The sequence below is a fragment of the Mytilus galloprovincialis genome, chromosome 8, assembly GCF_965363235.1.
Source record: "Mytilus galloprovincialis chromosome 8, xbMytGall1.hap1.1, whole genome shotgun sequence".
NCBI classification, from domain to species: Eukaryota; Metazoa; Mollusca; class Bivalvia; order Mytilida; family Mytilidae; genus Mytilus; species Mytilus galloprovincialis.
The window spans coordinates 21,514,498-21,529,037 of record NC_134845.1 but is presented as its reverse complement, the minus strand read 5'-3'; the positions used below and the strand labels follow the sequence as shown (position 1 = coordinate 21,529,037).

Genomic DNA, 14,540 nt, shown 5'->3' with positions numbered 1-14,540 from the left:
TCATAATATGATTATTATAAGAACTTTATAAAGTGCCATTATCATAACTTTATACAATTTGCATTTTTAATCTTTAATGCATCTTGGGCTGCAATGCCTTAAAGCTGCATTGAGTTGATTTCATTATTCATTTTTATAGCAAATTTGAGAAGAAAACGAATTTCATAAATATTTTTACAAGATAAAATCCATAATTTTTACCTCATACTTATTTTTAATTCCAAAAATGTAGTCTTGTATATTTTAATATAAAGAACCATTTAAAAGCCTGGCAGAGGTTTGAATTGTAGATGTTAAACTATTGTTTTTGATTCAGAGACTTCTTATGGGATATTATTAATAAAACATTAATGTTAGAGATAGGGAGGAAAAATATTTGGAAGTTTGAAAATAATAATTATCCCAAACTCTACTAAATAGTTACAAGGTTACAGAAACATTAAAATTAATAATCACGCTTTGATTAATACATTTTAAAATTCTGTGATATTATTCTTGATACTGTTTTTTTTTTTTTTTTTTTTTTAAAGACTTAACTTTTATTAGCTTGTTGTTGAGTGTTGTAGATATACACTTTACTACAATACGTTTTTGTTGAGCGTTGTAGATATACACTTTACTACAATAATTTTGTCACTGTATGGAATATGATATTAGAGAAAATGATTGACTACGGTTTCTTAACTTAGAGTTGCACTACAGCTTAAGTAAATTGAGCATTGTACTAGCTAAATATTTTCTTTTGCTATTAGGTAACTCTTTGGGTGAAATGTTGGTCAGTTGTATTCTTGATCTTCATACTCTTAGTGTTTTGATGTTGTTAATATTGTTATTGTAGTATTTCTACCTAAACCTAAGGACAATTCTGTAGAAAAACACATACCTTTCTGCATGTTATTCCTTTATAAATTGTAAATGGAATTAGTTCAAGATTCATTAAAAAAATGTTTGTCCATATTCATGTTGAAGAATAGACCGAGATAAGGCTTGGATCATGGACCACTCTTTACAACTTTTTTATAAGAATTTGCTGTAAAGTTGTTGAAGTCAACAAAATTAAGATAATTATCGTACATGGCAACGAAAGGCATAAGGGAAATAATTATCTAATATACATGTGCTACTCTGACCAAGAAGAGTTATATACTGGATGTTTGCCTTGTGATGTAGCCATTAATTAACATTTTAACATAAGATAACTTATTTGGACTCCCAACTCAATCACTTTTCTGTATTACAGCACACAATGGCTTCAGGCTAGTTAAGCATTGCTTTTTTCTTTCTTTTCTCTAATTTTTTTTATGCAGATTGTTATAACTTAATATTCAATAATAACAAGATGATGTATTAACCATGTTAATCAAGAATTAACTAATATTTTTTTACATTACATTTGGAAACACAGTTATATTTTGCTATGCATATTTGGTTCATTCTTTAAAGGTTTATTATTGGCAGTTTGGTAACCATAATATACATAGTTTTACCTTACTGACCAGTTGACATGTTAAAAATATATAACTTCACATAAAACTTATTTAAAAGTTCAACACCTAGATAAACAAGAATTCACCATAAATGATATTAGTCAGTGCATGGAAAAAATATTAATATATAAATTGAATTGAATGATAGTACCCAATAATAAAGACCAAACTGAGACAAAGCTTCTAATTAGATGAAATTTTATAGTAGAAAAGTTTTACCTTGTGTTGTTGGAATTATGCCCTTGTAAAGATTGTTTGCTATAGAAAAATTTAGCTATTTTTTGTTGGAATTGCCGTAATAAAGATTATTTACAGTAGAAAAGTTTAGCTCTTTGCTGTTGGAATTGCCCTTGTAAAGGTTGTTTACAGTAGAAAAGTTTAGCTCTTTGCTGTTGAAATTATCCTTGTAAAGATTGTTTACAGTAGAAAAGTTTAGCTCTTTTTTGTTGGAATTGCCCTTGTAAAGATTGTTTACAGTAGAAAAGTTTAGCTCTTTGTTGTTGGAATTGCCCTTGTAAAGATTGTTTACAGTAGAAAAGTTTAGCTCTTTGTTGTTGAAATTGTCCTTGTAAAGATTGTTTACTATAGAAAAGTTTAGCTCTTTGTTGTTGGAATTGTCCTTGTAAAGATTGTTTACAGTAGAAAAGTTAAGTCTTTTGTTGTTGAAACTATCATTGTAAAAATTGTCTTGATGTTAAATGTTAAACAAATTCTTTTTTATTTTACCAGTAAATGTTTTTGTGTAGAGTAAATAGAAAAGTATTTTGATTCAGTATATACCTTGTAGAATAATGATGGTATAACAATCATTACTATTACTGATTTTTATTTCCACCATTTTTATGACATGTTTTACCTTTTGAATTACAGGTGTTGTTTCGGTTGTGAGCCCTCTAGATTATGAGTCAACAAAAGGATATGATCTTACATTAACAGCTAAAGACGTCAAAACTGGATCCGTAGCAGAAACCAAACTAAGAATAAGTGTTGTGGTAAGTATTCCTTTATTAACAAAGATATATTGGAGTGTTTGAAAGTTATCATGGGATATCATATACTGTAAAAGGATCAACTTTGCTTAAAAAAACAACATATTCATTAATTTTTTCACTGAATATTATCTAAAAAAACCCAGTAAATTAGATAGTTCTGAAAATGTTTTGGATTGAACAAACTATGGTACTCTTTTACAATACATTCAACAATCAATGCTATTATAATACTGTTAAACAAGATGTAATAGCTCTGTCGTTACTATTTTAACTCTCGAACATCTAAGTGGGTTCAAAAAGAATTATGCAGCATGTTTTTAAATAACCCTATTGGTTTTAATTTCCATATAGAGTATGCCACCAGTCTAGGTAAATTGTTTTATAAATTATCTGTATTCATCTATTTCAGGATGTGAACGACAATAAACCAGTATTTTCAAAGTTCAAATACACTAGTTTGCTGTCAGAATCTGTTCCGATTGGTTCTTCTGTTGCTATGGTGACTGCTACTGATGCAGATGTTGGATCCAATGGGCTTGTGTACTACAGCTTAGTACCAGCACATATAGACAGTGAGGATGTCAGCAATTTTGAAATTGATTCTGAATCTGGTCACATAGTAACCACCAAGATGTTAGATTACGAGGAGCAGCACGAGTTCAATGTCATTGCCATAGCAACTGATGGTGGGTCGAACAAGCATTTTACAACAGCACCATTACACATAATTTTACAAGACTTGAATGATAATCCTCCATACTTTGTACAGAAATCATATGATTGTACAATATTTGATCAACCAAGCAGTTCATATGTTGTCAAGGTAATGGCATCTGACCCTGACCCTTGTAGTGAAGGTAATTTACAGTACAGCATTGTGGGAGGAAATATTGATCAGGTTTTCCATGTAAATCAGCAGACAGGATTGATCAGTCTATCTAGCAGACGTACTGGCCAACTCCAGCATGCTTATATTCTAAATATATCTGTCAGTGACGGTGTTTTTACTGCTTTCACTCAAGTAAGCCTGTCGGTCAAGAGTTCCAATAACCATACACCAATGTTCACTAGACAGTTATATAGATCAACCATTCTGGAGAACCTTGGGAAGGGAATGATTGTCACTATGGTAACAGCATTTGATGAGGACCCAGGAACCAATGGAATGTTGACTTACACCATACCTAGTGACGAGATGAAGCAGTACTTCAGTATTGATGCTGATACAGGTATGATTTATATCTGAACTAAAATTAGATATATTTTAATCAATGTATAGAAATTACTAAAATATAAAACTAATTCTGTTGTATTTTACAGTAGTATTTTTAGATTGAAATAATTCATTGTTATAACTTTTGCCTTGGCCTTGAGAAATTTTCTTTTGTACAGCATAATATAACGTTTTGTCCAATAGTGTTTATTTGAGCTACATGTTAAATGTGAAATTTTCATACACTGATGTTTTTGTCTGAACTTAATATCTTTCCAATAATGGTGAATAGTTTTAAAGAAGAACATATTGTCTTTTGCAGGTGAAATATTTTCTGAGTTTGACTTTGATCGAGAGAAGCGGGATTTCTATCAGATACCAATAGCAGTAACAGACAATGCTGGGAGAATAGGATTTTCAATGGTAGAAGTTACCATCAGGGATCTCAATGATAATCCTCCACGTTTCCTTAGGAACGAATATAAACTGGTTGTCTCCCCTGGTGCTGTTGTTAATTCTTCCTTTGCAAAGGTAATTTTTTTCAGATTTTTAAAGGTATTATAAAGTACTTGGAAAATTTTAACATTCTAATTATTACAGGCCATATTTGGGTTTTAACTCAATTTTTCATTAATAAAATGGGAAATAACTTATGATTTTACAAGAACTAACCATATTTTGGCCTGAATTTATTACTGAAATCTTTTCCTTTTTAAACTATTCGTATAAATAAAATTGTATGTATCATTAGTTAGAAGAGAAACAGTATTTTGAATTGAAGATTTGATACATATTTTCTTTCTAATTAAACAGATCGAAGCTGTGGATATGGACAAAGGACCAGGAGGCCGAGTGAGATATGAACTTGCTAAACCAGAGAAACTGTTTAACATTAATCCTTATACTGGTGATCTCATTGTCAAAATGGATTTGAAGGAATTTGGTAATAATGAATGCTTTAACACTTCATTTAATTAAATTAACTTCTATATTTGTCCAAGTGCTAAAAATATGTAATACTTGCAATTTGACATTAGGCACACAAATTATGAAAAAGATTCAACTCAGTTTTGTATAATGGAAGAAGGAAAGAAAAATGGAAATATGATCTTATAAGAAATTCATATTTGAAAATAAAAGCCAACACAAAGAGAATTTGACTCAATAAAGTATACAAGTGCATTTAATTAAAAAAAAATAATAATTATAATAATATCTTTCTTTTTTTCAGCAAATCAAGTGTACCAATTCTTTGTTCATGCTATAGATGAAGGTGATCCTATACTAGACTCGTCAGTTGCTGTTCAAGTTTATGTCATGGGTAAAAATGATATTGCGCCAAGATTCCAAGCTTCCAAGAAAATGATTTTTACAATATCTGAAGACGAAACGGTATTTAGTCGACTTATTGTTGCAGAGAGCCATAATCCAGTGAAGTATTACATAATTCATGGTAATACTCCCGATACCAACTATCCTCCATCATTTGAAATCAGTCACAGTGGTAAACTGAAACTACTTAGGAAGTTGGACTATAACGATGTTCAGAAATATCATTTATCTGTACAAGCCAAGACTACGAGTTCTCCATCATTGTATGATTACGTAGAGGTTATAATTATAGTAACAGATTCTAATAATAAAGATCCTGTATTTGAATCTAATGAGTATCATACAATGGTGATAGAGAATAGTAAACCAGGTGATCATGTTATCCAAGTTCGTGCCATGGATGAAGATTCTGACTTTGAAATTAGATACAGTTTTGGGGAGGAAAGTAGTGGAATGTCTAAAATATTTGACCTTGACTCAATATCTGGCTGGATTTCATTGATTAATCCATTAGATAGGGAAACGACTGACCAATACAATTTCACCATTGTTGCTACAGACATTAAAGCTAAAACAGAACAGAAGAGTTTGACAAGAGTCCTTGTGGATGTAACGGACCAGAATGATAATCCACCTATCTTCTCTCGTCCATCTTACATTGCAGCTGTAAATGAAGGAGCTGACTTGGGTACCGTAGTTACAGAACTGTTTACCACAGATGAAGACATAGGAGCTAATACTAATGTAGAGTATATAATTGTCGATGGGGATAAACTTGGAAAGTTTCATGTACGAGGAACAGGGGAAGTTATTGTGAATAAACCACTGGACCGTGAAAATGATTCCCTATATACACTGGTTGTAGCTGCTACAGATGGAGGGATGTCTACAATGACAAAGATTACCATCGAGATACTTGATGATAATGACAACGATCCTGTCTGTGATGAGGTTTGTATAATACATGATCATACATTATAAAGATAAATATTGGGTTGTATTTTAATAAGGAAGATTCACTGTACATAATGTTACTGTGCTTGTTCTTCCGCCCTTTTTTGTTGGAAGGTTGTAGTTCAACATTGTAAGACTGCTGATATTGTTAGTATAGATCTGTTCTTCTCAAATGAATACTACATTTTCAAGGAAATACATGTATTTAAATAAAATAAAAAATCTAGATGCATATAGATTAAGTTGTCTTGAAAGGAAAATGAAAGGTAATACCTAAAATGAAAGGTAATACCTTTCATTGTCAAATCATCAGCTTACCTTGCTCTACTGTAAGTGCATATAAAACCATTGCCACAAAATTATATATTGATAGGAAATCTGACAGATATTCTTATTCTATTGCAGCCTATTCATCCATTAATCCTGTCAGAAGAAAAATCAGTTGGAAGTATAATTGTTCGTGTCAAGGCTACTGATGCAGATGATGCAGCAACTGTCCATGCAGAAATTAGCTATGTCATTAGGGCAGGCAATGAGAAACAGAAATTTAACCTGGATAAAAGTACAGGTAAGCAAAGAGGATTCAGATTTATTTAAAAGTTGGTTCTGTTTTGTTACGTGAGTTCGTTCCTTCGTCCCGCTTCAGTTGAAAGTTTTTTGTCGAGGTAGTTTTTGATAAAGTTGAAGTCCAATCAACTTGAAACTTAGTACACTTTTTCCATATGATATGATCTTTCTAATTTTTATGCCAAATTAGAGATTTAACTCCAATTTCACGGTCCAGTGAACACAGAAAATGATAGTGCGTGTGGGTCATCCGTGTACTATGGACACATTCTTGTTTTTAATTATTTTTTAAGCAATTTATGCAAAGTCTAACTGTATTAGTTTAAAAGAATAAAGAAAGTTGAATAAACATCATCTTTTAGATACCAGACATAAAAAGTTACCCTAAATCTATAAAATTAACTTAGAGATATGTTTTGTTTTTAGGGATATTGACTGTAAAATCAGAACTTGACAGAGAAGAAATTGATAACTACCACCTGTCAATCAATGCAGTGGATGGAGGAGGCAGGTCATGTGACATTGATGTATTTATAGATCTGAGTGACATCAATGATAACAGTCCACGGTTTATTGACATTCCGGAGACTTTCCAGGTGATAGAATCCACACCAGCAGATACATTGTTAATGAGAGTGAGAGCAGTTGATGATGATTTAGGTAAATATGACAAGCACATGAGTGAAAATATTAACTGTAATTAAACCCTTTTTATGCCCTTTATACTTATATTCAATGTCTATTGCTGCAAAACTCAGATCAAGTACAAATTTGGGTAGCGTCCCTTTTACTGTTCTTCAATTATATCCCTTTATAGCTTTATATGATATTCGAGAGGGGGCATCATTATATTTAAGGTGTTTTGACCTCTGGATTTCTTCAGTTAAGAAATTGTAATGTAGTTTAGAACGATAGTCAAGAAACTGCAGAAACTGCTTGACATGATTTTAGAAAATGGTTCAATTACTACAATAATGTAAAGTGTGATCCCTTTTGGAATTTGTAAATACATGTATGACTAGATAAAGAAATGATTTCAAGGCCAGGACAATGAAAATACTCTGTTTACAGGTTTTAAAGAATATTTATTTTGATTATCCAGTGGTCATTTTATGCACATTTAGGACAATTCTGATTTGTATTTTCAGGTATAAATAGACAAGTAAAGTACAATCTGAAAGATGATGCTGATGGCAGCTTCACACTGGACCCAGAAACAGGGGTTATAACTCTTGTGAGTTCCCTTGACAGAGAAAAGAAAGATCTGTACAAATTAATGTTGGAAGCCTATGACATGGTGAGTGATTGATGTGTTGAATTAGTCTTTTTGATTTCACCTCAGTATATATATATATAAATTGCCATATTATGGAAAATATAACTATTTATCTAAATAAGTCATAAGGATTCTACATGTTGCCATTAATAAGGTGTTAAAAATGAGCCATAATAATTATTCTGTCTGCTGTTATAAATGAAAATTGTCTAGATTTCAACAAAATAAATGTTGACAAAGACAAAATTGTAAAAGTGTTTTTAACTATAAAATTTTACAATGGAAATGCATATTTTAGGGAAATCCAAGCAAGACAGGAGAAGTCCTTCTAAAAATAGCCATACAGGATGAGAATGACAACCCACCAGAATTTGTACGTAGCAGCTACATTGTATCAATCAGTGAGGATGCTGCTGTTAATTCTGACGTAATCGCAGTCACAGCTACCAGTAAAGACATAGGAGTCAATGCTAAGATGTTGTATATGATCTCAGCTGGAAATGTGGATGGACATTTTAATATTGATACTGATACTGGTAAGTCAGGGACTTGTTTTTGTTGTGCTAGCTTTTTATGATCATAAATATAGTTCATCTCACCCCAGTGATTCATAAAAAGAACCATTTACTGAATTTAAGGTTAACAAGTTTGGGACTTTTTGTCACATTACTTGTAAAACAAATAGCTTTCATTCTGGAAATATTGTTGATGTTAGAAAATAAAGAAGACTTGCATAAAAAGTAAAATGTTCATGTCAGGGTAGGGAAAAAATGAAGAAAAAAAACTGTGTTGAAATCTTCAGAAGAAATTTACTACATGATAGATTTAGGATATTTCCCAAAGTCAAAACGTTTGTTTTGCATATGATCATGTAATCGGGTGTAAATCATTTATAATTCAATTTTCAGGTATGATACAAGTGGCCAAGACCTTGGACCATGAGACAACATCAGAATACATCTTGACCATCATAGCACATGACAGATCCTCTGCCCCACTCAGCAGCTCTACATTTGTTACTATAAATGTGACTGATGTCAACGATAACCAACCAGAGTTTGTACAGAATCCATACAAACTTACTCTCAAGGAGGATGTCCCTATTAATGAAGTCATTCTACATGTAAGTCAAGAATATTTGAAGCATTGGTTTTATATTGTTTTAAAATTAGGCTTTTCCGTTAAACATTCCTAAAACCAGAGTTTAGAAGAAAATACAAATTTCATAATAAATGCTCAAATTGATTTGATTTATCACAGGTTCCCCCTATTATCTTTGCCTTGGTACCATGTACCAAATTTGAATCAGTGATAATGATAATGGAAATTTATTTTGTACATGTATTTGATTTCCTATATATGAAAGCTTTATGAACAGCATTAAGTTACACCCTCATCACATACACAGATTCCACTGTACTCTTGCGGCTCTAGAGTGCTACTCCGAATAAAGGAGGAATCTTACCAGTATATACATACATACATTATCATTTTAGGAACCAATTTACACATTTTTGAAACATTGATTGATTGGTGTTTATTGAAAGACAGATATGTCAATATCATTCATATGATTTTCCCAATATTTATTTACAGTTGACAGCCTCTGATGCAGACACCAATTCCATCATTCTGTATTCTATCATCAAGGGGAATACCATGGATAAGTTTGATGTCAATCCAAAAGATGGACAACTTCTGATAAAGAATGCACTAGACAGAGAAATGGTATGGCAACTGTTTGATATCATGTCAGAAGTAATAAAATCATTTGAGAATTTTTAAAGAACACTTTTTGATATTGAAAGAAGGTTTTAAGTTTTAAAGTTTTAAACTATTTTCTACATTTTCCAAAATTGTAAACAGTAAAAGAAAGAAAATCAATAATCTTTGATATATTAAATGAATGAAACAGGTCTTTTTCAGTGTAGACTTCAGGTTAAGTTTAAAAATATGATGTTCCCAATCACTGGAGTGTTCAGATTAAGGATTAAAATTGATAATGTTTTTCAGGTAAACAATTTTGAGCTGACCATAAAGGCATCGGATGGACTATTGAGCAGTGAAACAGTGGTCATTGTTGATGTATTAGATGTTAATGACTGTCCACCCAAATTCTCTGAATCCAACTACTCAGCTGTAATACAGGTAGGTCTTGTCAAGCAAGTGAACTAGATCGACAAATAGATATCCACTTTCTAGCAACCTAATAAAAAGAAAATCCTTCATGGGTCATAGTACTTCAATTAGATTTTATACTGCCGTTAGGGAATCAGCAACATTTACTCAAGATTTGCAACACATGATCAATTGCCTTCATAAAACATAAACCTTCGCTCTATAGGATTGGAATTTTTCTCTTTTGCTGTGAAATTTATTGGAATGCCTGTGATATTTAGTTATGACAATGAAATAGTGGTCAGGATTTTAACAGGCATATTAAGGAGGTTATTTAAGATTAGTAGCTCTGTTGATGAAAATTCTTGAAAGAAAAATATTTTTTTTATTGTTGCCTTACTCTCATGAAATACTGTTAATTTTATTCGGTATATTTATGCTAAAAGATCAGGAGGTTATTGAATTAGTGTAATAAATTCAATCTTTTTGTGTGTTTAATTTGGTGGAATAAAAATAAAATCGAAGAGTTTTCGTAGTTATAAAATTTATATTAAATATTCTTTATTGGTAAAATTTATTCCAAATTCATTTATGTATGAAAGAACCTACCTTGAAATTTTACCAGTGAAATTTTCTCTAAACTATATTACATATCTATCAAAAATGTCTATATGCATGTGTTTATGGGGTAAAGTCTTTGTCAATTGTTATCATATACTTAATTAAGACTTCACATTATCATGTAGTTTCACCATTCATTATTGCTTATTTGCATAATATTATGCCATTCACTGCATTCACAGAGGCCACGTGAGGGGAATGTAAGTAGAATGCCACGCACAGAATGTGCATGCCACGGCATGACCAAAACATTTCATATTTGCTTTATTATACAATTTAAGACAAATCATCACAGTTTGTTTTGAATAAAAAAGATCTTGTTAACTTATGTTGCCCATATTTTTTTGTATTGTTAAATGATGTGCATACTTGTTGTAGTAAACCTTGAATTGTTCATTATCCTGAGTTAGAATTTTTTTGCTTTAAAATGTCCCATATTTAATCAAGAAAAAAAATAATGACAGTTGAAAATTACTAGAAAAATATTATTGAAATTTTGAATGAAAAATCGACAATTAAATAAAAGACATTATGTGTTCCCCCTTTTTTTTTTTTTTTTTTTTTTTTGAAGTAAAAAATATTGAAGTTAACTTAAGTTCAAAGGAAATTATATAACAAGGTTTACTTTATATCTGTTTTGTATTGCTTTCTATGTTTACTGTTAAATTTTTAAATGTATATTGTATAGTACCAGAAAGTGTTGTCACAGGATGAACACAGCACTAAATATTTGACTTAATTTTAATATTGTTTGCCCAAAATGAGCATGAATCTGATGAGTGTTCTGTGAACCTAGTTTTCCATCACCACAGAGTTTGCATGAATATAAATCCTTTTACCAAAACAATCAGTATAAAGTCATGTTTCAGATTTATATATGCATTGTTCTGTGCATGAATAAATAAAATGATTGTTTGTTAGTTGTAATCCCAATATTGGTAAATAAACATAGATTTAAATTTTTGGCATAAGGTAATGAAAATGATAATGAGGCAATGTCTATGAGATGACAAAATACAATCCATACTTAGAAGTAAACAAAAAAAGCACTGAAAAAAAAGACACATAGAACCTTTAATCTTATATTTCTCAAAATTAAGTTAAAGAACAAAAATCAAGTTGGAAATTTGTATATTTAATAGAAATCAACAGGGCACAGGATTTCACACAAAAAAAACAGAAAAATGCCAGCAAAAAATACAATTATTATATATGCATCCTTATAAGCTACTCCTGATTGTTTAACTAATAAGGTATCTTGTATTTGAACAGGAGGACAGACATGTTGGATATGAAATTCTGTCATTCTCTGTAACGGATGATGATCTACCACCAAATGGTGAACCTTTCTCCTACGACATCGTCAGTGGTAACAAAGGAGGTGAATTCATGGTTAACTCTAATGGTGTATTGACCACTGCCAGGAAGTTCAACCGTCATGTCCAGGACATGTATAATCTGGTGGTCAGAGCTTATGATTTCGGAAGTCCTCTACTTCATTCAGAAGTTCCAGTTGTGATCGAGATTATTGAAGAAGGCAATAATCCACCAAAAGTTTCTGATATTGACATTTCTGTGATGTCATTCAAAGATTCTTTCCCTGGTGGTATAATTGGAACATTGAATGCTGTGGATGAGGACATATTTGATGAGCTAACTTTTGAAATTATTTCAACAAATAAGAATCTTTTTGATATAGATAAATACGATGGTAGGATAATGGCATTTAAAAACATTGATCCAGGAAGGTATAACGTTAATATAAGCGTGACAGATGGAAGATTTCAAAGTTATGGAATTGTCAGTGTTGAAGTGGTTGGAATTTCAGATGACATGATAAAAAATTCTGTAACAATACAGTTTCATAGCCTTAGTGTGGAAGACTTCTTTAATAAACATCTTAAAGATTTTAAACGTGTTTTGAAAAGAGAACTGAATGTTAGGTCAAGGGATGTTGAAATCATCAACGTACAAACATCTAAATTTGCATCATCTTCATTTGGTAAAAGAAGGAAACGAGACGTTAGCCCTGACCTTGATGTTCTCTTTGCCATCAAAAGAAACCAGAATACATTCATTCGTGGAAAACCTCTTAGCAAAAAAGTGGGAGCAGCTGTTCCAGCCATTGAACAAGCCCTCCAAGTAAAAGTCATCAAAGTGTTTGGTGACATATGTACACACAGTTCGTGTAAGGAAGGCACATGTGAAGGTTACATTGAGTTTGACTCTGACAATCTGACGCCAGTACGTATGGGAAGTAAGAGTACCGTCACAGCTCGTCATCGATACTTATACAAATGTGTGTGTCCTGATGGGTCAACAGGTAGGGATATAACATCTTAAATTTTATTGATAGGAAATTTATAGATAAATCAAATTCAAAAACTCTTTATACTGGGATTACGGTTTACAGTTCAATGATTTTAAAATTTCATGACAAGCAAGCATCACTCTTGCTAAAATTCAAAACATAAATGCGGGGAGATCCATATGACTTTATAGCTTTCATTGTATATCTGTTTAAAAGTAAACTTATTTTAAATAAATATATGTTCATCTTCATATCGAATTTCATCCACTTGTTTTATATGATATTTGAATAGATACATTCAAGGGGTTTATTTTTCAAGGCAATAAAATTTTGCAATTTCTAGAGCCAAACCTGGTCATGTGATTTCAATTTAGCATATTTCTTGTATATGATTCTGATCTTTTTTAAAGGCAAACTGTAGACAAGGGAACATTCTCTGTGATTTTTTTTTCTGTTAACACCAAGTTGGCATAAAAACAAACTCTTTGTAAAAGTTTCCAACTTTTCAGTATGACTAAGTAAGGTGACTTTATGTTTCAGATGACAGTTGTGATAAGATACCTGCAGTTTGTCCTTCTGATGCCTGTCCAGATTCTAAGATGTGTAAGATGAATTCTGACCAGAGAGGTTACTTATGTGTGTGTCCCCCGGGGATGTCAGGACAACACTGTGATGAGGAGGAGAACTTCTGTGCAGACTCTAGCTGTAGAATAGGTAGGAGTCTCACAAAGATTGTTGTACATTTTTGTCTGCTTCCACTTCGGAGAAGAGAGAAAACATGTTTTGTGCTAAGAATCTAGAGACAGTCAAAATTATTAAACATGCTTAGAGTGTTGTAACTGAAAGGGGCATTAAAAGTTAACTAAGTTGTTCAAGTTCAACTTTCATTCTGATTAAATTAATAAAAGTTACAGGCTAGTATTTATCAAATTTAAGGAATAAAGTATGACCAATGTAAAAAAAGAAACATAAAAAATAAAGGACAAAATGATGAAACTAAGATAAATTTGGACTACATTTATAATACATGTTTGTTCAAGACAATTATTATGATGCCACTGTAACTAAGTTTAATGTTTGTGTCATTTCAGGAGATAAGCCAATGACATTTTCCGGTAAGAGTTATGCCAAATGGACCTTACAGGATGCCTTTACAATAGAGCAGAGACTGACATTGTCCCTTAGAATAAAGACTAGGAAACAGTTGGCTACTATCATGTATGCTAAAGGCAAAGTCGACTATAGCATCCTAGAGGTAAAGAAAATTACATGTTTAATTTGTTCGAGTGATTAAAATGAGACTCTACAAATATAGGACAGGCCATTCATTAGGAGGCGGTACCCGGTACTTTTACCCTCCTATGCTAATGACAAGTACCGCCTAAATGTAGGAATTTTTATATAAGATATTCATGGAATGAATTGAAAAGTACCACCTAGAAACGTGGAAAGTACCAGTCAACATGAAAGATAATGAAACCCCTGATAGGAATGTAATTAATATTGTTCAATTAGAAATCTAGTTAATCTAACTATATTGGTCGAAACAATGTATGAACAAATGGGAATGCGTTTATATTTAATTTTTACCCTAATTTACTAACTTGAACATTACCAAATCATTGAAAAGATTTGGATGAGATGTAAATGACAGCTCCCTGAAAAAAAT

General features: G+C 31.6%; 1 protein-coding gene across 10 annotated transcripts in view; it reads left to right on the top strand.

The window, feature by feature from the left end:
* Positions 1-14,540, top strand: part of LOC143085318 (protocadherin Fat 1-like) — a 119,457-nt gene that overhangs the window by 92,102 nt on the left and 12,815 nt on the right. For 9 of the 10 annotated variants that reach the window (XM_076261599.1, XM_076261594.1, XM_076261592.1 and 6 more), the window contains 16 exons: positions 2,358-2,479; positions 2,889-3,708; positions 4,015-4,223; positions 4,506-4,635; positions 4,924-5,975; positions 6,384-6,546; positions 6,972-7,205; positions 7,694-7,842; positions 8,120-8,357; positions 8,730-8,944; positions 9,418-9,549; positions 9,835-9,969; positions 10,743-10,760; positions 11,833-12,883; positions 13,412-13,585; positions 13,963-14,126. In XM_076261599.1, the coding sequence (XP_076117714.1) occupies positions 2,358-2,479; positions 2,889-3,708; positions 4,015-4,223; positions 4,506-4,635; positions 4,924-5,975; positions 6,384-6,546; positions 6,972-7,205; positions 7,694-7,842; positions 8,120-8,357; positions 8,730-8,944; positions 9,418-9,549; positions 9,835-9,969; positions 10,743-10,760; positions 11,833-12,883; positions 13,412-13,585; positions 13,963-14,126 (5,006 nt within the window). The remainder of the gene's footprint in view (positions 1-2,357; positions 2,480-2,888; positions 3,709-4,014; positions 4,224-4,505; positions 4,636-4,923; positions 5,976-6,383; positions 6,547-6,971; positions 7,206-7,693; positions 7,843-8,119; positions 8,358-8,729; positions 8,945-9,417; positions 9,550-9,834; positions 9,970-10,742; positions 10,761-11,832; positions 12,884-13,411; positions 13,586-13,962; positions 14,127-14,540) is intronic. The other variant, XM_076261591.1, reaches the window with a different exon arrangement.